The sequence below is a fragment of the Numida meleagris genome, chromosome 13, assembly GCF_002078875.1.
Source record: "Numida meleagris isolate 19003 breed g44 Domestic line chromosome 13, NumMel1.0, whole genome shotgun sequence".
Lineage (NCBI taxonomy): Eukaryota > Metazoa > Chordata > Aves > Galliformes > Numididae > Numida > Numida meleagris.
In genome coordinates, this window is record NC_034421.1 from 15,458,485 (window position 1) to 15,480,412 (window position 21,928).

Below are 21,928 nucleotides of genomic sequence, written 5' to 3' on the forward strand. Positions count from 1 at the left end.
TTTTGACTGGAGAATAAAATCTGCAGTTGCCCTTTCAGCAGGGCAGCATCACGCCGTGCTGGCTGTGCACCAGGGCTGCCCTGTCCCAGCACAGAGTCCAGCACTTGTTATGCTCCGTGCAGTTGGTGGTTTCCCTGCTCTCTGTGTCTCTGCAAGGCCTCTCTGCCCTTCGTGGAGCCAGCAGCTCCTCCCACTCTAGTACTTGCAGCAGGCTTACTCAGCGCATTCAGTGCTCCATCTAAGGCACAGATGAAAATATTAAAGAGAACTGGCCCTAAAATGGAGCCCTGCGGATCCCCAGTAGTGACTGGCCGCCAGCCTGATCTATCCCCATTTACCACAACCCCGTGGGCCCGACGCATCGCGTTACACTTTGGGCTAGTGTGGTGCTGGACATTCTGTCCAGAAGGACGCTGGGGGAAACAGTACTGAAAGCTTTTCTGAAATGTGAAAGATAATATCAGTTGGCTTCCCTTAATCAACTAGATGTGTGACCTTATCGTGAAAGGAAGTCACAGCTGTTGAAGAAGACCTTCCCCTCCTGAGCCCGTGCTGGCTGTGGCCAGTGACTGCGCTGCCCTGCGGCTGTTGGTCAGTACTTCTGGCCGTCATTTTCTTTACTGGCACTGAGGTGAGACTGACAGGCCTGCAATTACCGAAGTCGTCTTTCTCATCCTTCTTGAACATTTGCCAGCTTGCAGTCAGTTGGCACCTCTCCAGATTCCCCCTGACAGATAATTCACTGACCTCAGCCAGCCCTGAGTACCCTGGGATGGATCCCACCACATCCCATGAACTTACATGCATCCATGTGGAGCAGCAAATCCAGCACCTGTTCTGGCTTGTCACTGCAGCCACAGTCTTCCTTCATCAGCAAGGCTTTAAGTTACCAAATAGCTGATTTCCACATACTTCCTTATGTAGTTTGTAACTTTTAGGGTTATGGGAGCCTGGGACTGATCTGCACTTACAAGTCTTGCTTCAACCTTAACTCGATGCCCTTGTGGCAGTGTGCTCCACCGCCCCCAGCTTCCTCCACTGGGCCATCCCACCCAAGGCCCTTCTCCACACCAATAACAGCTTCACTAAACACTGAGTCAGCCTTCCCACCCCAAAAAACAGTGAGCAGCCCAGGAGCCTCTTGAGCTCCAATCCTCATCACAAGACCCCACGTGACTTCTCCCATTCCTCCAAAATACCGTGAAGTTTGGGTGGCTGTAGGCACAGGGCAGGTCAGATGGAATATTTATTGGAGTGTGCCTCAGAAATCCATTACTGTTTACATTTTGAGCGCCCACTGGCAGAAGCCAGGATATCTACAAGGTACATCCTCATCAGTGGAGTTCTCTCAGAATCTCTCTATACAGGGACCAAGCAAGGCCCTGTGAGCTCTCCTGCACCGCAGCAGGCTGCATCCAGTGTCTCTGCATCCCCCTGGGCTGGGATACCTCCCAGGCACAGCCAGGTCCTTGAGATCATCCACTGATGGAGGCCAGGGTAAAGGCATGCTGCTCAAGTCAGCCTTAATTATCACCCATTGATGAATGCAGCACCTTGTGAGCATCTGCCCCGAAATCCCCTTAGGTATTACCAACAGCTCCTCCATAATGCTTGGAGTTGATGGAAGTAGGGGCAGCAGGAGCTGAGCCCCAGTCATCCCTGTTTGCCCTGCAGATGTGGCAGCATCACAGAGATGCCCACTGACCCCATCCCCCATGGTACCACTCTCCCAACTTAAAAGAAGTTGAAATCAGTGATAAATAATTCTATGGTGACAAGCTTGTTTTAACATAACATTTAAGAAAAACTTTACCACTTCTTGCCCCAGCAAATCTCTGTGTGCCACCACCTTTCCTATCCTCATACAAGCACTTCTGGTCCTCCCAGCCCGTGAGTGGAGCCCAGATGTTCATCACAGCATCCTCGTAATGCTGGAGCATGGAATGTGCTGTAGTGACTTGTAGCACTGAGCAGAGCTTGTGCTCTGCTATCCAGTCTAATATCAGATTAAAAGCAAGTACAGTCTGAACACTTAGAATTTCAAGATGAGTCTAATTAATCCAAAGCCACTAGGACTATCACCATGTGGTTCAGGGGGGAAAAGGGAATTGCTGGAGCTCACATTCTCCACATGCAGACTCCAGAAGCAGGAGTTTCTTTGAGAATTAGTGTATTGATATCAAAGGTGAAAGCACCAATACCGTACAGGTGAAGGCACCACTCACAACCTGACCTTAGTTATGACAGCAGGCACAGGAAACGCTGTAGCAAATTAACAATTAGTGCCGTAGAGCTGTCCAGATTGCCAGCTTCCAGGAAGGTGGGCATCGCTGCTGTGATGGGCACGAACAGCCCACGCCTCAAAGGCAGCCTACTGAGATCAGTGCAGTCACACCAGTCTTCAAATGAGGCACCAAACGCAGAGGCAGCAGTTGTGCTCTCCCTTCTCCTTGCTTCTGGAGAAAGGCCACTTTAACCTGATGGACTGCCTGCAAGCCGCTGTTTATCTGCATTAAAACCTGATCTACCTCAAGCTTTATTCACTTTTTCTTTTTGAGAAGTATTTCTTCAGAGAGGAAGAGCAGCTCATGCCTTCTCTGAAGCCTTGCTTGAATTATTGTACCACCTTCCCAGCACGTAATGCCCAGAGGGACAGCGGGCACCTACTACAGTCTTAGCACTCAGGTGTGCAATGCATTAACAAAACTACTGAAATGCTACCGTAATTCACTGCCCTGGGCTTCCTTCTAAGAATACTTTTTAAAGAGGGAAGCAGCAAAGAGTATGCGTAGTTCCTCTTCCAGATGAGAACGCCGCTCTATTTACACTCGCATTTTGCTTTTCCTGTCATAGACGTGCTTCTCTCCCACTTGCATCCTTCCCCCTCAGCCCTCCTCTTTCAAAGAAACGCTTTGCGGTGCCCTCCACCGCAGCCCCCCCCGCTGGCTCTTAACACCCGGTTCCTATTTCCCCTGCTTTCCACACCGCGTCCTGAGGAAGGCGCTGCTCGGCCGAGCCGGGCGGATCAGCTCCGCGCTGCCCCGCTCCGCCCGCAGCTCTGGAGCCGACAGCCGCTGCGCTACAGAGACGGGACAGGGAGCCCGGCCGCCGCAACCCTCAGCAGATCAGACCTCGAAACAGCACCTCGGGCCTTCCCTGAGGAAGGGAACAAGCAGCTGAGAAGGGGCTGCATTCACACGGTTGTTCTCTAGCAGTCACAGCTTTCATGGGAAGGCACGTCCCATGCCAGGAGGGATGAGCACATCCCTCTGATTCTAAGGCAGCTAATGTCAATATTGAGTCCTCTCACCTGTGGCAGTGAGTCAAGGAAACAAAGTCACTGGGGCCACCTGAGACTTACTCGAGGGGAAAAGCTTTGGGGAGCTTCTCTCCTGGTTTCAGCTTGGTTCCTCTGGCCAAAGGCTCCAGGAGGGCTGCCTCTGTCCAGTGAGTGAGACACTGGTTTTTAACCTCCAAGGAACTAGACAACCAGCTCCAGAGCTACATCTCTTACCTGAAAAGCCACATTTTTAATCCAAGTTTATTTGTTAACAAATGCACTAATATACCACATTTACCATCGACGCTCTTCTCTTCAGGCATTTAAGAAGAGCCAGAAGTAGCAGCATTGTGGCCACCAGAGAGAGAATGCCGACAGCAGCCGCAGTAAGAGCAGCCCACAGCTCCTTGCTCAGTGTGCCCCCTACAAAGGGAGCAGAAAGGCACCGTGCTGAGGAGCTGCCTCCCGCAGCTGGGCAGCACACGCCCGCCCCGCTCCTTACCTGGTGCTGCCGGCCATCCATCGGGCACCAGGAGCACAGGACCCCGCAAGCTCACCACGGAGCTGGCGCCCGGCATCCCACTGCCTGCAACAGCACACGGGAGAGGTGAGCGGCGTGGTACTGAGAGGTGCAGCGCGTTGGCACCGGCCATGCAACCCAGCGCCTGCTTGGGCGTTACCTCGCTTGCTTCTAGGCGGTCTGGGGCACCTCGCTGCACACAGAGGGGAGTCCGGCTGGAAGCGGTTACAGAGCAGGACGCTGCAGTGGAAGTACACCTGCACACAAAACAGACGTGCCCATTTGCTTATGGGAAAGAGGCGGTCCTGCTGATTGAAGCAAGCAGGAAGCGACACTCACTAGGCCGGGGAGGGCCTTATCACCAGCTACAAAAGCAAAAGCCTTCACTTCCAGCCTTTGGCGATAGTTGGGGTAGCTGACACCACGCCCCACAGGATGGAACACTGTCCTGTAGCTGTCCAGATCGTACTCACACCTGCAGGGGGAAGAAGCAGCCAGTCAACGGCAGGGCAGAGGCATGGAACCATGGCATGGCTGGGGTTGGAAGGGACCTCTAAGACCATCTAGTTCCAACCCCCTGCTATAGGGGGGACACCTCCCTCTAGTCCAGGCTGCTTTGTTTTCAGCAGCAGATAACAGTTCGAGGCAGAGGTGCTGCCATCCTGCAAATTCCAGGATGCCACCACAGGTGATACCTGGCAGCGGCACCTGGCAGGGCCCCCTAATGCAGCACTCTGCCTGTGGCCCCACGCCTCTGATTCAGAATGCAGAAAGAAGGGGAGAGGGGAGAAGTGGCCAAACCCTGCTGCCAGCAGGGCACTCACCCATCAACAACAATATTCCACTGGGGCAGCGAGCTCAGATCTTCTGATGCTGTTGCCCAGCAGTCATCCAGTTGCAGATGGAGGTTGGGGTCATTGCGGTTCAGGACCTGCACTTCCAGGAAGATGGGCTGCTGTAGGTACCTCACAATGGGGTACTGGTCATCACGGTACGGCTGCCTGTATGAGTCCTCTACAAAAGCCAAAACCTTAGTAGGTAAGTCAGCACGCAACAGGAGTCCTGAAGAAACTCAAGCACTTTCAAGCCAGCCGGTTCACCATCTGCAGCTCCTACTGGAGCCAGAGACACTCAGCTCCAGAATTAACTCCTCCACCTCATGTAGCACAGCAGGAGGAAGAGAAGCTTGTTGGGGCCCTCAAAGCCCACACACCCAGACTTACACACCCTCACTCTCATCTCAAGCATCAGTTGCTGCCCAGCTGCCTGAACCTGGGGTTGGCTTACCTGGGTAGCTTAGAAGGATTAAAGAGAGGGGGCCTCGGTTCATGGAAGAAGCCAGGGGGGGAGGGTTGTCTACCCTTATGGAGAGGGAAGCATCGCCATTGCTGAAGGAGCACAGGACTGTTAACCTGAGCAGGGAACAAGCAGGAAGTCTCACAGCTGTGCACAGGATACCCACAACCAAGTCTCAGCCAAAGAGACTTCCCAACACACCTGAACTCACTGTCCCTTGAGATCCTGTACAGCAGATGGTCAGACCGTAGTGCCCTCACCTCATTCTCATACATTATCTTCTCTCCTTCGAGCTGAGAAGGAGAAGTGACAGCAGCATTAGTGAGGGCATTCCCCCTATGTGAAGCCCTCCCCTCAGCTCTGGGAACACACTCACCCAGTACCTGGTCCCACATCCGCTCAGTGGGACATGAAACCAGGCCCTATCATTTGAGGGGGACCTGAAGGCAGGCTTGCATGCAGGATCTCTGAGCCTGAGTGTGTCCAGGGCTAGTGGCGGTGTAGTACTGCTGGCAAGGACTTCAAAATCCATGTACCCATCCTGAGTGCATACAGCAGCTGGAACAGAGGTACAGGAGTCATGCCCAAACAGGGGCAGGGCAGCTGGGTTTGCCACACAGCTGCTGTATTTTAGCCAAAGAAAGCTTCCTGGGAAGGAGCAGGCCAAGAACAAGCAGGGTTGGGGCTTCAGGTTGGGCCAAGTCCATCCCAAGGTGTAACTCACCTATTGGTGCATGCTGGTTACAGGGGCACTCCGGCTGCATCACCATTGCTACGGTCTCCCCATGGAAGTGAAAAGTCAGTTTCAAGGAGGACAGGTAGGACTGAACTCCTGGGCAGCTCTCCCCACGTAGCTGGAAGACAAGTTACCCTCCTGGAGCATGACTGCAAGAGTTGCCCTTACACATACACTGGAGCAGTTCAGTCTGCCCTGCAGCCACATCGAGCGTGAAGATCAGAAGACCCGCATTGCTCCAGGCATCTCAGACAGCAGCCTGCCCCATGAGCAATGTAACCTCCAGCTGCTCTCACAAGGAGGGTTCATGAAACCTGAGGTACTTTTGAGGGTGATGTTTATCTGCTACCAAGCAAGCAGACATTTATCTTTGCCACAGCCACCCTGCATCAGCCACAGCACACACGGCTGACCCAGCAGCTGCCCAGTCAGAGATGCTGTGCTCTGTAGCATGTGAAGGACAAAGAGCTGCGAGCACAACCACCCCCATGATCCCAGAACCTCAACTCACTGCGGACTTCAGGACTCCCCTGCTAATGTCCAGCTTGACCCCTCTCATTGTATTGAGACTAATCCCATTGTCCTGGAGCTGGTCCATTGGGATGGTCTCATCCTCTACAGCCACAGCTATAAGTGTCCCTGGGAACGCTGGGATGGCAACAGTCATATGTGTAGCGTTACAAGCCACCGGACCTGTAACGACATCCTTGTTGAAAGGGAACACAGTTTCCTCAGGGCAGGAGCAGGCAGCTTCCCCAACACATTACCTGGAGCGCAAAGCATCCTTGACTCCATGGTCAGTCTACGTTCAGGAGGGTCATATGTGAGCTTGAGTGCCACAGTGTAGAGCAACTTGTTGTTGTGCTGCAGGGCAAGACACAGAGCAAGGCGCTCAGCACAGGAGCTGGCACAGGCCCAGCTCTGCAGAGCCACATTCTGCATATGTCCACCCTGAGACCAGTGGTCTGCAGGAAGGAACTGGAGCTTTGCACCTCTCACTCTTCAGGAAAGCACCCATCCACTGCACTGCTCACAGGACAGGCTGCACACAGAACCCCAGCAGAACTGTGCTGCCAGATGTGCACACAGAGCAGGACTGGACAACTCCAGGTCAGCTCTGCAAACAGCTTGCTCATACCATTAACCACAGCTTCAGATGAAGTCAGCTCTAGCCATAACCCACAAACACCTTCATCAGGAGGAAGGTGTCCAGTCCCTGAAAAAGCTGCATCATCTCCTCAGCATGAGCTCTACGCTCCTACCTTGTAGGAGATAACTCCAGTGGCAGTGAAGGCCACCTGAAGAACCAGGCGCTGTCTGTCAGCCAGGAAGCTGTAGCCTTGCTCCGTGGCTTCCCTGAGGCTCAGCTGGTGTTCCCTGATTCCATCATCAATTGTCAGAGTCCCGGTCATTGCAGCTGCCTGAACCTGCTGGGCAGGAAAGCGTTCCTTAGAAGGGGAAGCACAACCCCATGGCAGCAATGAGGCACGATGGTGTCTACCCATAAGGGTACAGTGCAGGTTGTGCATTGGAGCTGTCTGTACTGAGATTACATATTAGACTTCCCAGCAAGAGGCAGCTGCTCCAGCCTGGAGGCATCAGGGTGCTCTTAGGTCCAAAACCAGGGCACACCCCAACTCCTGTCAGCAGGAAGGCACCTACCACGTGCTCATCACCGAGGTTTGGTCCTGGGAAAGTAACCTGAGGAAAAAGAGCACAACAGTTACCACAGAAGCAGACACTGGCTACAAATTCATTTAAGAGAAGACTCTGCTACAAGTTCCCAAAGCAGGGGTTGGCACCAACAGCCTCCATCCCCCAGAAATAGGGCTGCAGCCAGACCACGGGTGCTGGTAATGGCAGTTTGCAAAGTGGCTCTCAAAGAGCAGAGGGCCGTGCCAAGGTGGGTGTGCAGCCAACAGACCTCCCCAGAGCCCAGCCACAGCTCTGTGAGACAGCCAGCCTGCCCCAAGGCCTCCAGCAGGACTCACAGCAGTCCCCTCACTTACTGCCATGAAGTCTTTTGTGCAGTTCGTTGCACCAACAAAGACAGGAGCGATGATTTCATCTTCATGGGCAGCGCTGCACTGAGCGCGGTAGGTGACGTTCCTCTCCTCTCCCGCTGTGTCATTCAGCAGCAGTTCCAGCCTCAGCTGGTGCTGGCCATGCTGTGGGGAGACAGACTTTAATCAGAAGGGACATCAAATCAGAAAGAAGCAGCAGCTGTCACTGCAGCACAGAAGCAAGCAGAAGCCCTCCACAGTTGGGGCTTTCCTTGTTAGTGTAAGCAGCTGTGCTGGTACAACATGAATTGGTGTTTTCAGAGCTCTGGGGAAGAGGACAGGCTCCTTAGAAAAGCCTTAGTGGCATCAGCAGCCCAGGCAGAGGCAGAAGAAGCACTGAGAGATGCAGGAATCAGGAGGAGAGCCTCAGAGAGCGCCTGGCAGCAGTGCTGGCTGCTCCTGGAGCAAGAACCAAGTGCCAGCAGGCGCTTCAGTGCCTTGGAGAAACTGGTACCAGTAAGGTCTCTGCTCTTGGAGATAGCTGGGGTCACACCCCACTCACCGCTCTGCTTAACATCTCTGAATAACTCAAATTAGGTATTTATGCATATATAAATCTGCCAGGTGGTCTGACACCCTTGGCCCCTTCCAGCTCCCTGTGAGATATCATCTAAAGTAGCTCTTAACTCCATCACAGGAGAGCACAGCACTCCTGGTGGCACCTGGAGGTGTTTAATACACAGCTGGAAGGGGAACAGAGCACTCAGGGAACAGCACCCCAGCAGAAGTTGCCCTCCATGGTAAGGATTTCTACTGGAGTAGAATTAGAGCTAGAAACACTATTAAAACCAACCTTGAGCAGCATAAAGGCCCCCAAAACTCTATGACAGTATGCTCCCAGAACAGAAGCGCACTTTACCTCCAGGCTAGTGCAGTTCATCAGCAGGGCACTGAGCAGCAGCTTCTCATAATCCACAGTGTGGTCACAGGACGTCATTTCCTCCCCACTCAGATCTAGGGAGAAGGGACCAGCCAGCGCTGCAGACAGCAGCAGACTTCAAGCCACAGAGGAAGGACCAAGCCAGGCCAGCAGCAATACCTACCCACTGCACGCACGTGCCATGTGTAATTGCCAAGCTCTCTGGGAAGCTCCAGCTCCAGCCTGTCCTGCAGGCACGTCACACTCTCTGCAAAGGGAAGGACAGTCAGCTTGGCCCCAACCCCAGAGCCCCTTCCACACCAGCAGGGGAGGAGGCAGTGCCAAGCAAAGGCAGAGCCCCCCAAACCAGCAACTGCATGAAGAGGGCCTGTTCATTACCCAAGAGATCCCAATCCCCTAAGGCACCAGGGGCCAAGGGCAGCAAAAATCCAAACAGGAAGAGCAGCAGCCTGCAAGCAAAGCAGAACCTCATCAGAGAGCAGCAAGAAAACAGCCTAGGGCCCAGCTCACTCCCAAACCCCCTCACCCCATCTTTGAGGAGCCAGAGCACTGCTGCCCCACAAGCAGCCCCATCTCCCTCCAGCCACCACAAGCCTGCTCAGCACTGCCCAGGTGGGCTTATATGGAGCTCACACAGGTGTGCCCTTTCTGCTGACCTGGGCGGGTGCTGCCTCACCTGCCCCTCATTGCAGGACTGCCCCGGGAAGGAGGGGGGTTCCCAGGGGGTGGTTGGGTGGTGCAAAGTCTTTGCCATGGGGTTGCTGGATATGATTTTAAGACGTTTTTTCTTGCTCCAAGTTTATTCCCTTTCTTCTTTTGCCAGATGGTGCACTCCTTTTGGCAGCTTTTTTTTTTTTTTTTTTAAAGGAGACTTCTGGCTGCTTTGATTTCCTGATGATTTAAAACAAGTGTGCTGGGGGATTTAGATGTACCTGAGAGCGTCCAGTTCTCCTCCCTGGGCAAACCTGCAGTGCTGAGAGTAGATCTCATGATCAGCAGAGAACTCCCTTGTTCAGAGCTGCGAGGAAGAGGCCCAGGGAGAAGGAAGCTCAGAGCTGTGTTCTGTTCCAGCTGCCTCAGTGCTCTGCAAGTCAGACAGACTTGGAAAAAGAAAGAACAACAACAGAAACTCATATTTTTGAAAGCAATTGAATTCTGGAGATGCGAGAAAGCAAGAAGGCAGATCACAGGAGTGGAAAAGAGTGTTACGGGTGGCCACTTAGGAATGGAATATTTATCCAGGGAATAAAGGGCGTTGTGTTAATGTATTGTGTGTGCATGCCACATTCACTCATCTCTCTGGTTTTGCCGGTGCCCGCTGCCCCATAGCGCCTCGTGCACGGCGTGGGTACAGAGGCAGCGTGGGACCGCACAGCACCCCCGCGTGCCGGGCACCGCCCGCCGCTTCCCTCTGTGTCTGGATTCCTGCGAGCTCGCTCCCCTGGTGAGAAGCTCTGCTCCTCCCACCCGCGCTGAACCTGTGAGGTGTCCGTGGCTCGTACCCGCAGCGGTGCTGAACGGCCGCTTCGTGTCCTGGACCGCAAAGCGTTCACGCCCCCTCGGCTCTCTTTTATTTTTCTGATGCAAAACCCTGCAAGCTCCTCTCTTCGGTTTCTCCGTGTTTTCCTTTCGTTTCTTTGATTTTCTGACTTCTGGAAAACAAAAGGCATTGTCCGAGGCCGGTGCCGACCAGCCCAGGGCAGCGCGGCCCGGCTCTGCAGAACGCACGGATCTGAGCGCGGCCCCGCAGCGCCGGGTCGGATGCCCGCAGCGGGACGGCGCTTCCTCCCCGCGGGAGCCCGGCCGGCTGCGAGGAGGGAGGAGCGAGCCTTTGCGGTGGCCTCAGTGCGCTGTCATCGTGCCGCGTAGCTGCCGTCGCCCCGTGTGCCCAAGCTCCACGCTCTCTGAGCCCAGCGGCCAAGATGCGCTCGCCGCCCCTCGGCCCTCGCCGTACCGCGCTTGTTGCTCTCCAGTTTGGAGTGAGCGCGTGTTGGCCCAGGGAATGCGTCGTGCAGAGCAGGCGCAACAACAGCAGCACCGCTGCTTCTCTCCTCGCTGAGGAGGGAGATGCGGCCCTGAGCTGCCGAGCGGCCAGCGGCGCTGCTGCTGAAGCTGCCTGGTTTGGCTGGTGGTGCTGTCCTTGGATAGCCCTGGGAAGAAACAGAGCGATAACCAAAGACACGGCCAAATCCAAAGACAAAACGAGAACTGCTGGCTCGGGAAGCCCTTAGCGCACCATGCCCGCAGCGCCTCTCCTCAACTTGGTAGGACATTTCTATTGCAAGAGGAATAGTTTTAGGTTCTTTTCAAACCCCAAAAGAAAAGCTTCATTCGAAGTGCTCCGGAGCTTGGGAAAGCTCTCTGTTTTGAGCATCGCTCTCAAAAGAAACGTCTGCATTCAGACTGGGAAACTTCACTCACTTGCTGTTGAATCATGTACCACATTTTAAGTTGAGGTTTTTCAGATGGGACGAGAATTAACAAATAGCCGGAGTATGGGAATAGATGGAGATTTCGTTCAATCTTTCCTCCTTTCTTCTTTGTTTTTGTGATGCCCACTGTGCTGACAGTAAGAATGAAAAAGCTCACGAGGTCCCAGAGCTTCTCTCCAGCTGAAGTGGATTCCAATTAAAACTTGGAACAATGGCTTTCCACTTAGCATCATATGAAAACTTCCTTCTAAAGGAAATCTTTTGAGATGTTAGATGATAACCATCACTGAGATCAACATTTTGTGTGCTGAACTCATTAACGGAACGGTCATGAATGTGTGGGAACGAGTGTACTTCTTTAGCAGGAGCCCGTACCCAGAGGAAAGCCCCAGGTTGGCTGTTGTGCCTGCCTGGCGCCGGGGGCTGCAGTCGGGCTGCGGGGGGAGGCACGGGTGGCACGGTCAGCAGCCCGGCCCCCCCGATGAGGGGTGGGGGTCAGCTCAGGCAGCGCAGGACACAGCTCAGCAGAGCATCGCACTGAGCCAGCAGCAGCTGCGAGTGTGACCAGGAGAGCAGGGAGCCCGCAGCACTCACTGAGCTCGTGCTGTCTCTCAGTGATTTCTTCTCAGCTGCTGCCCTGAAGCTGACCTGCTGAGCACGTTTCTCTCAGTAATCCTTTTGAACATGAGAAAATAGGATCGCAAATCATAGAATCACAGAATCACAGAATGGTTGGGGTTGGAAGGGACCTTTAATATCACCTCGTTCCAACCCCCTGCTGTAGGCAGGGACACCTCCCTCCAGCCCAGGTTGCTCACAGCCCCACCCAGCCTGGCCTTGAGTGCTTCCAGGGAGGGGGCATCCACAGCCTCGCTGGGCAACCTGTGCCAGTGTCTCACCACCCTCACAGGGAAGAATTTCTTCCTAGTATCTAGTCTAAATCTCCCCTCTTCAAGCTTAAAGCCATTTCCCCTCATCCTGTCGCTACATGCCCTTATAGAAGTCCCTCCCCAGCTTTCCTCTAGGCCCTTCAGGTCCTGGAAGGGCTACAAAGTCCCCCAGAGCCTTCTCTTCTCCAGGCTGCAGAGCCCCAGCTCTCCCAGCCTGTCCCTGTAGGGGAGGTGCTCCAGCCCTTTGATCATCTCTGTGGCCTGCAAGACCATCCAGTCCAGCTGCCCACATATCACCAATATTGCCCACTGCCCACATCCCTCAGTGCCACATCTCCATGGCTCTTGACCCCCTCCAAGGATGGTGACTCCCCCCCACCCCAGCAGCCTGTTCCAATGCATCACTGCTCTTTTGGAGAAGAAATTTTTCCTAGCACTGAACCCTGTGCTCCAATTCCACAAGCTTTCCCTCACTGGGGTAACCTGTTGCTCCGCTGTCATCAATGGAAATAATGTCTAAACTGAGATCTGTACCCATGAGGACAAGGCTGGGAGGACCGTCCCGCAGGGCAGTGGCAGCGCAAGTGGCCTGTGGGGTCAGGAACACCGCGCTGCTGTTGCTGGAGCACCCCGAGCTGCCTGCAGGAAATCAGCCACGTTCCTCCAACTATACCAAAAAACATTCAGCAACAGCAGCAGAGACACCAGACAGACAAAGGAGCCCCCTGTATTTAAGCAGTGCACCACGAAGAAGGAAGCAGCGTGCCGTGGGGCAGGGCTGCCGCTCGGGCAGGACAGCAGGAACACCGTCCCACCGTGTGCAAGGAGGACTTTGCCCGCCCTCACCCTGGGGCGATGCCGCAGCTCGTGGCCATGGGCGGGCCGTCCCCGCCAGGTGCTGACAGCGCTGAAGATGTCGAGCAGGTATCACAGGGCAGCAACCGATGGCAACCTGGATCTCCTGAAAGAAGCCACTAGGAAAGACCTCAATGCTTCCGATGAAGATGGGATGACGCCCACACTGCTGGCCGCGTACCATGGGTACCTGGAGGCTCTGGAGGTCATATGCCGCAGAGGGTGAGTGAATCAGCCTCCACCTCTTGGGGCCTGAGGCTTCCAACCCCGATTAGCGCTTATTTACACCACAGTGGTGATGCCCCAAGAGCTGCCGGAGCCGTGGCGGTTCCCTCGGGCGCTGTCCATGCTCTCCCATGGCATTCCCAGTGCCTGCAAACAGCCAGGCACGGCGCAGCCAAGCAGCCCCTTCTTTCCCAGCAGAAATGTTGTGGTTACGGTGGAAGGGTGCCATCCCGAAGCATCCCAACGCGCCGCTGTGCCCCCATCGCTGCAGCGCTCACTCCAGGGCCGATGTTTTACACCGTGATTCTCTCACAAGGTTTAGTAGAGGGGAATAGAGAAAAGAGAATGTTTGTTCTGGGATGAGATGAAGGTTAAGTTGTCCCGTGGTTTGTATTTTCGATCTGAATGGCTTAAAGGAGATTGGGGGAAACATTTGGTGAACTACTTGGATGTATTTAGTTCTCCTTTCCTAGAACTAGGTTTGAAAACATCAAATACAGATGGGAATGTCACAGATCTGCTGTACAGCTGGCTGAGCTCAGGCGTGGCTGTGGCAGCGCAATAAAAAAGGCCTTTGGACTCTATTGCTGTGGCTGCATCTCCAGGGAAAGCAAAAATTAACTTGTGTGATGAAGGCAGCTGCAAGGAGGTACCAAGAGTCCATGCAGCGCCTGGGAGAGAGAAGGACTGCCTAGGGAACAAATAACTGAGTAATCTGAAAATGTGAGTTCAAAATATGTCTTCCACCATGATTCCAACTAAATCTTCTCCCATGTGCGCTCAGAGAAGCCTCCACAAATGGCACAAAGCCCAGAAGGGCCACGTGTGTTATTTCACATATCCCTGCTCCCTTTGGCACAGGGCAGCTCTGGGCCATCCCAGCGTTCCCCCGCCGCCCCACAGCCCTCCGCCCATCCCAGAGCTCCGTTCCGCTCCATCCCAACACGCTCAGTGGGCGCTGCTGGCAGCACGGTGGTTGTTCTCTTGGGGGAAGCTGAGTTTTGGGAGACATTCAATCTGCTCTGCAGTCAGCCCATGCTTTCTTAGGAGATCTTTCGTTTTTTTCTAATGAATTCATCCTTTCCTTGAAGAAAAGGATATTTCCTGACAGAGGCGGGGAGCAGCAGGATGCGTTCCCTCCAGGGAATGCGGGTTGCGGGACGCTGGGGCCTGCGGCACACGCGGCCCCTGGGGGATGTGTCAGCCTGACAGCGTAAGCACTTTGTCTCCAGAGCTTGCCTTCCCAGGCATCCGGAGACGCGCGCTCTGCCTGCCCGTGGCACGCGATTTGGGCCGGTCTGCTTCCTTCTTCATGCTGGGACAGCAAGGAAAGAGGAGCTGTCCCTGTGTCCATGGCCACAGAACCACACCCCACCCCACCACCACAAACACGAGCTGGTGAATGTTGGAGACTGCAAGGCTGGTGGGGAGCAGGGGGAGGAGAGACCCCAGGGCGGGGTCAGGAGCCGGGGGCCGGGCCCTGCAAGGCTCGGGGTGACACAGCTTGGTATGGGGGGTAAGGAATCCAGTGTGCTCCGCCACAGCCGCCAGCTCCAGGGCATGGCCACAGAAGCAGAAATGCACACGCGTGGTTCCCATATGTCCAAATGGAAAACCATTGCCCCCAGCTGCCCCCCCCGCACAGGTGTCAGCGCCGCTGCCTGCCCCATCACACAGCTCCTGCAGCCTCCATCTCGGGGGGCTCCCCACAGACACGTCCCTGTTTCACTTGGAGGTATTCACAGCAGAAGTCAGTGCTGGGAGGCCTCGTGGTGGGACGAGCGGTCCGTCCATGGTACAGCTGCCACAGAACAGACCTCCAAGGTGTGGAAATGCCGAATGTCCCAGGAGAGCCCGGCAGCTGTGCCTGGCGCAGGGGTTGGTTCCAGGCTGCACTGCCAGCCTGAGGCCTGGGCCACGGGAACTCCGGTTCCGACCCAAACCCAGGTGTTGTCCGTCCCACCAAATAGGAACGACCTTGAGTAACTTGAAAGGTGAACCTAATGAGGTTCAACATAGCAAAGACTGGGGTGTTGTACTTGGGTTGGGGCAATCCCAGATGTGTGCAGATGAGGAGAACTCCATGAGAGCAGCCCTGCAGAGAACATGGGGTCCCGGTAGATGAAAATCTGGACACGAGCCAGCAGTGTGTGCCTGCAGCCCATGTAGGAAGGCCAATGGAATCCTGGCTTCCACCACCAGCGGGGGGGGCAGCGGGCAGGGAGGGGATTGTCCCCCTCTGCTCTGCCCTCAGGAGCCCCCACCTGCAGTGCTGCGTCCAGGCCTGGGACCCCAGCACAGGAAGGATGGGAGCTGCTGGAGCGGGGCCAGGGGAGGCAAGAAAGATGCTCAGAGGTTGGAGCACCTCTACTATGGAGACAGGCTGAGGAGCTGGGGGTGTGCGGCCTGGAGAAGAGAGGGCTCCAGGGAGACCTCACTGTGGCCTTCCAGTATGTAAAGGGAGATTATAAACAGGAGAAGAATCAACTTTTTAGACAGGTAGATAGTGATAGGACACAGGGGAATGGTTTTAAACTAAGCTTACAATCTCAAGCACAGATACAAATTGGACAGAGAATGGCTGAGAGCAGCCCTGAGGAGAAGGATGTGGGGATGTCGGTGGATGAAAGACTCAACAGGAGCTGGCAACGTGCTCTTGCAGGCCTGAAGGCCAAACCGTATCCTGGGCTGCATCAAGAGAAGTGTGACCAGCAGGTGCAGGGAGCTGATTCTGCCCCTCTGCTCTGCTCTCATGAGACCCCACCTGGAGTACTGCGTCCAGTTCTGGAGCCCCCAGCACAAGAAGGACATGGAGCTGCTGGAGCGGGTCCAGAAGAGGGCACGAAGATGATGAGAGGATGGAGCACCTCCCCTACAAGGACAGGCTGGGAGAGCTGGGGCTCTGCAGCCTGGAGAAGAGGAGGGTCTGGGGGGACGTTGTAGCCCTTCCAGGACCTCAAGGGGCCTATAGGAAAGCTGGGGAGGAATTTTTATAAGGGCATGTGGCAACAAGATGAGGGGAAATGGCTTCAAGCTTGAAGAGGGGAGATTTAGACTAGATACTAGGAAGAAATTCTTCCCTGTGAGGGTGGTGAGACACTGGCACAGGTTGCCCAGCGAGGCTGTGGATGCCCCGTCCCTGCAGGTGCTCATGGCCAGGCTGGTTGGCTCTGGGCGACCTGACCCAGTGCCTGACCTAGTGGCTGGCAGCCCTGCCTGTGGCTGAGGGGTGGAACCTGATGCTCCTGGTGAACCCAAGCCATTCTGTGATTCCATGTCCAGAGCCGGGCCTGTCCCAGCCTGCAGGCAGCGGCTCCAAGTGCTCTCAGTGCAAAAGGGAGGCAATAATTTTCACTGGCTTTGATTTTTGTTGAAAAAAATATGGTTTTTATTTTGTTTCTTCTGTTCTTCAATTTCCCAATGAACTTCTACTTTCCAAACCCCATGAGCAAAAGAACCTTATGGAGAAAACTAAAGAACTGAATAAAAACAAAATCTGTCTGAGCCTAATCCAACACCAATGGAGACAAAGACGCAGCTGGGCTTTGCTCCTCGCTGTTTACTGACCGCCACTCTGAGACCTCATTGCGTGGGCACATTAAATGTTTCACTGCGGACAGTGAAGGATCCTCCTGATCCTGCCTTGCCTTTTGACATGCAAAAGTCAAGAGTCAGAAAAAACCTTTGCAATATTCTGCCCCAATGCTTGGGGAGCAGCCGTGCCCTCCGTTCCTTGAGTGCAGGTGGAAGGGAGGTGCGCTGCGAGCCCCGTGCGGCCCGGTGCTGCCGATCGCTGCCCTCCGGCAGCGGGCAGCTGGGGCGGGCAGGGAGCAGGCAGGGCCGTGCCAACGGCCCCCACAGAGCTTGCGGTAGGAAGGACACTCTGCTGCTCGTTAGGGGACCGCAGGCACAGCCGGCCCCAAAAAGCGTGCCTAACTCGCGGGTGAGTGGGGATCACAGCGTGCCCATGCTGCGTGCTCGGGGAGGGAGGTGCGGCATGGCTTTCCAGGATGGAGCTCGGCTGACCCGCTGCCATCGGGCCGTGCTCCTCGCAGCAGAGCCGAGGTAACCGTTGGGTACCCGCTGTGTTCTGCCGTGCCGTTGCCCTCGGTGTCCTGCTCACTCTGTGCCATTTTCCTCCTCAGAGGCGACCCGGACAAATGCGACATCTGGGGGAACACCCCGCTCCACCACGCCGCGTGCAATGGTCACATCCACTGCGTCTCCTTTCTGGTCAACTTCGGCGCCAACATATTCGCTCTGGACAACGAGCTCCGCACGGCCCTGGACGTGGCTGCCAGCAGAGATCGCCACGAGTGTGTCAGACTCCTGGACAGAGCCGCCACAGAGCAGAACATAGCCAACCCCAGGAAGGTCTCCAAACAGAAGGCCCAGGCACAGAGGAATGTGGAGAAACAGATCAAGGAGTGCGAGAAGCGGCAAGAGAAACACCAGCACGAAATGAACAGGAGCTATATGAAGGAGAAGGTTGGCTCGGTGACCTCCTCCAGAGGGACTAACTCCAGGGTGAAGGTGCCAACTCTCTTCACTTCAAATGCAACAGCTCCTTTCTCCAAAAATCTGAAAGATACCTTCAAACTGAAGGCAAAAAGGATGGCTGGCAGCACGAGAAGCCAGGAGCCACAAAGCAATGGCCAGGCAGATGGCGGGGACAGGGGAAGTGTGATGCACTTGTTCGATGAGAAAGAGGAGGATGACCTACAGAACGATGACAGCCAGCTCTCCATTTTCACACGGCCAGGTCTCGGCAAGATTGTGTTTGGAAGGAATTTGGCTGCGGATATAGATCCTGGAACCGTGTCTTCCGAGAAAGAAGACATCAGCTTTAAAATGTCCAGTGAGCTCTTCCGGAATGAAAGTGCTGAGAGCGGCATGGAAGGCGATGCTGGAAGTGGTGCTGAGGTCCCCTGGCAGGAGGAGGAGCTGCTCTGGGACGACGAGGAAGCAGAGAGCACGCCCCTGGAGGTGTTTCTGGCCTCACAGATGCTGGATGAGTTTCTACCAGTCTTCATGAGGGAAAAAATGGATTTAGATGCTCTGATGCTGTGTTCTGATGAAGATCTACAGAGCATTCAGGTGGAGCTGGGGCCGAGAAAGAAAGTCCTGAACGCTGTGAGTAAAAGGAAACGGGCATTCCAGGATCCCGGAAGGACTGTAGATACTTGCTTGTAAACCAGCATCCCCACTGCTGCAGTCTGCAGGCTGATGATCTTTTCCTGCTTCAAAACAGCACGCAACTCTTCTCTAACCGCCGCTAATGCAAAGGGCAAAGAGCTCCTCGTAATGCAAAGGGCAAAGAGCCCACTGATCACTCTGGGACATGTAGCAAGGCCAGGGCTTCTCGCTGCGGGTGGTGGCTGTTTTGTGGGGAGTGCAGATTCGGGGCACATTCTGCCGGAAAGAGAGAATGTGACAGCAAGAACCAAGAGCTGGAGATCCAGGGCTTGTTCTCCCTGCTGTTCCACCCCCCTGGGTGTGACTGAGTGCTGAGCGCACCGCCCGGCTTAACCAGCCGCTCCACTCCTCTGCGAAACCCCCTGAGTGCTCCCAGAGCTCAGGGCTTCCAGGCTTTCTCTATTCCTTTGTTAGATTGCTATGAACCGCTCTTCTCGGTGCTGCTGCTCTACTAGAATAAAATCCAAACGTTGGTTCCAGCCATGGCTCATTGCCTCCAGTTGTGTCTGAATTCACATAAATAAGAGTATTTCACAGCAAGCTCTGCGCCTTCTCTCACGTTTCTCTGCTTTATTGCTGTTCCTTAGGAACACCTGAAATCCCTACCGAGAGGCGCGCAGGGTGAGCGGCACCTTCTCTCGTCTCACTAGGTGCCAGCATGCACAGCGTGCTAAGCGGCACTGAGAGGCAATCTCTCTATCGACAGGAGGCCAAAGTTCTCTTTTCCAGGTGTTTATCCGTTCTGTGGGTCCCTGCAGGGCGCAGCTGTCCCGCCGGCCCAGGACCCAGAACCCTGCAACCGGTGCCTGCTGCTGCTCGCTGCCACCCCAGCCTGGGAGCACCACGCAGCTGAGTGCTTGTGAGAGCAGGCAGGCAGGTGATGAGCAGGGCTGTTTTCTCACAGACTGATTTCATAGCTGGGGAGGCACCGTGCTTTTCCTTCAGAGTATGCGGTGTTCGTGGACACGAATCCTAGTTAATGATCTATATGTCACGCTCCATTCTTTCAACATTTTCTTCTCTGATTTGCTCATGATTCCTTTCCATGGCTGGACTTCCTGCTGCGTTTTTTCCCTTTGGATTCCTATACTTGGCATGCTGTATTTCCCTGTGCTGAGCGGTGCCATCTGACTCCCATGCTGCGCAGTGTCAGCTGCTGGCCCTGAGCAGCGGGATAGGCCAGGCAGCACCACCCGGGCTCAGCATTGGTTTGGTTGTGGCTGAGATTCGCCAATCCTTAATGAAGCAAGAAACAAACAATGAACCTTATAAAAAAGAAGGTATAGAAGGAGTGGAATTTGAAGGGTCAAATCTGGTCCTTGTCAGCCACGTCACTGATGCAGAGGCGCAGGGAACAGTGCCCGACGAAGACAACAACCCCATTCCCCGCCCTGACACTCATCAAAGCCCTACTGCCCTTTCTTCTGCAATGCCACTTGGGTACCCTATAAAGCTGACCCTCCCCACCCAGCCGGTCCTTGTCTGCCCCCAGCCCGATGAGGCTGCCCACCCCACAACACCACAGCCTGGCATGGAGTGTGCTGAAGCATGGCAGCTTCCCTTCCTGCAGCATGGAATCTCTGCACAAAAATTGGTCCATTTGGTTGTCACATGCATCCAACATGTTTTGGGAAGTGCTTCAGAGTCTACAGCACTGGTGGACAAAGGAGGGGCAGCTGGTGTTGTCTGCCTGGACTTGTGCAAGGCCTTCAACTCAACACGGTCCTGCACCACATCCTTGTCTCTAAGTTGGAGAGAGATGGATGTGAAGGGTGCACTGGTCAGTGGATAAGGAACTGCTCGGGTGGTCACAGCCGGAGCACTGTGGTCAATGGCTCTATGTGCAGGTGGAGGCTGACAAGTGCTGTCCCCCAGGGGTCCGTCTTGGGACCGGTGCTCTTCAACATCTTTATCACTGACGCAGATGAGATGGGATTGAGTGCACCCTCAGCATTTTGCTGATGGGACAACAGAAGGGAGGGACGGCATCCAGAGGGAGCTGGCAGGCTCGAGAAGTGGGCACACGAGAACTAATGAGGTTCAGCAAGGCCCAGTGTGGGGTGTTGTACTTGGGTCGGGGAGTCCCAGATGTGTGCAGACTGGGAGAAGGAGCCCTGCAGAGGATGACGTGGGGGTTCCGGTGGACGAAGAGCTGGACATGAGGCAGCAGTACACACTGCTGTACACAGCAGTACACGCCTGCAGCCCATGTAGGAAGGCCAATGGAATCCTGGCTTCCACCACCAGCGGGGGGGGCAGCGGGCAGGGAAGGGATTGTCCCCCTCTGCTCTGCCCTCGGGAGCCCCCACCTGCAGTGCTGCGTCCAGGCCTGGGGCCTCAGCACAGGAAGGATGGGAGCTGCTGGAGTGGGGCCAGGGGAGGCAAGAAAGATGCTCAGAGAATGGAGCACCTCTACTACGGAGACAGGCCGAGGAGCTGGGGGTGTGCGGCCTGGAGAAGAGAGGGCTTCGGGGAGACCTCATTGCAGCCTTCCAGTACTCAAAGAGAGATTATAAACAGGAGGGAAACTGACTTTTTACTCCAGCAGATAGTGATAGGACAAGGGGAAAAGACTTTAAGCTAAAAGAGGAGATTTTAGGTGAGAAATCCTTCACTCAGAGGGCAGTGAGGCGCTGGCACTGCCGCCCGGAGCTGTGGGTGCCCATCCCTGGAGGTGCTCAGAGCCACGGTCGGACCCTGGGCAGCCGGAGTTGGGGGGCAGCCAGAACATGCTGGGGTGGGGCTGGGAGATCTTCAAGGCCCTTTCCAACATAAGTCACTTTATGATTCTGTGATCTCTGTTAACTCTGTGGAACTGGCAGATGGAGCGAGAAGCCCCCAGGAGCCCCTTGTCCTGCTGGAGATGCACCTGGAGGCTGAGCAGGAAGCTCCACAGAAGCACACATGACACTGGCTTTCAGGGAACTGAGAAAGCCCCAGGATACCTGTGCTTTGCCCTTTCCTGATGGGGGGAGAGGAAGACAGACCCTTTACTTGCAGGCGGTCCTGGAAATGAACTTCTGGTATAAAACAGGCACACGGAACAACAGGGGGGAAAAAACAGTAAAATTCACATTCCATTCCTTTTCCCCACTTGTGTTTTTCCATTTCCCCATAGCTTTTCATTTTTTTTTTTAAATAATTTGGAACTATTTTGATTAGAGAATCATAGATGCAGCTCCTCAGTAACATCTGCATAGCGCATTTCAGCAGGAGATGCAACTCGCTTGTACAGTCCTACAATCCTGCCTGAACTGCAGAGCAATGACAGCTCACAGAAGCAGAGTTCCACCACCACCACGGTGTCATTTCCTTATGGATTTCTGGCTGTGCAGGGGTCAGACATCAAGAGGAGGGAATGCGCAGTGCCGGACAGCGGCTGCAGAACCGGGCATCCCAGCAGAGCAGCTCCGAGTTCCCCCTTACGCTCCATGATCACATTTACCAGAACAGCGATCACTGCAACAACAACTGCTTTCCTCCTGATCTAAAAGAACAAAGCAAAGACCAAAGCCCACACAGCTATCCAGAACAGAAGCAATGGACAACAAAACG

General features: G+C 54.8%; 2 protein-coding genes across 3 annotated transcripts; one reads left to right on the top strand and one right to left on the bottom strand.

The window, feature by feature from the left end:
* Positions 3,511 to 9,379, bottom strand: ZP2 (zona pellucida glycoprotein 2). 2 transcript variants are annotated; one of them, XM_021411834.1, is made up of 18 exons: positions 9,302 to 9,379; positions 9,154 to 9,224; positions 8,939 to 9,022; positions 8,755 to 8,849; positions 7,842 to 8,000; positions 7,495 to 7,533; positions 7,095 to 7,259; positions 6,600 to 6,696; positions 6,344 to 6,525; positions 5,821 to 5,950; positions 5,473 to 5,654; positions 5,298 to 5,389; positions 5,088 to 5,212; positions 4,625 to 4,814; positions 4,140 to 4,275; positions 3,961 to 4,057; positions 3,783 to 3,866; positions 3,511 to 3,703 (listed from the first exon to the last, which is right to left on the bottom strand). In XM_021411834.1, the coding sequence occupies exons 1-18, from the start codon at positions 9,346 to 9,348 to the stop codon at positions 3,561 to 3,563; spliced, it is 2,118 nt and encodes a 705-aa protein (XP_021267509.1). In that variant the 5' UTR covers positions 9,349 to 9,379; the 3' UTR covers positions 3,511 to 3,560. The 2 variants fall into 2 exon arrangements, with proteins under 2 accessions (XP_021267509.1, XP_021267508.1); XM_021411833.1 differs by having other exon boundaries at positions 7,095 to 7,262.
* Positions 12,700 to 20,757, top strand: ANKS4B (ankyrin repeat and sterile alpha motif domain containing 4B). Its single transcript, XM_021412103.1, has 2 exons — positions 12,700 to 13,174; positions 17,323 to 20,757. The coding sequence occupies exons 1-2, from the start codon at positions 13,011 to 13,013 to the stop codon at positions 18,368 to 18,370; spliced, it is 1,212 nt and encodes a 403-aa protein (XP_021267778.1). The 5' UTR covers positions 12,700 to 13,010; the 3' UTR covers positions 18,371 to 20,757.

Excerpts from the sequence above, each read along its gene's own strand:
- ZP2 (XM_021411833.1), bottom strand. The coding sequence starts at position 9,348 with ATGGGGCTGCTTGTGGGGCAGCAGTGCTCTGGCTCCTCAAAGATGGG. Across the intron at positions 9,023-9,153 it reads AGGGGATTGGGATCTCTTGG|AGAGTGTGACGTGCCTGCAG; the intron begins GTAATGAACAGG and ends TTCCCTTTGCAG. Across the intron at positions 5,213-5,297 it reads TCAAGGGACAGTGAGTTCAG|GTTAACAGTCCTGTGCTCCT; the intron begins GTGTGTTGGGAA and ends TTCCCTGCTCAG.
- ANKS4B (XM_021412103.1), top strand. The coding sequence starts at position 13,011 with ATGTCGAGCAGGTATCACAGGGCAGCAACCGATGGCAACCTGGATCTC. Across the intron at positions 13,175-17,322 it reads GAGGTCATATGCCGCAGAGG|AGGCGACCCGGACAAATGCG; the intron begins GTGAGTGAATCA and ends TTTCCTCCTCAG.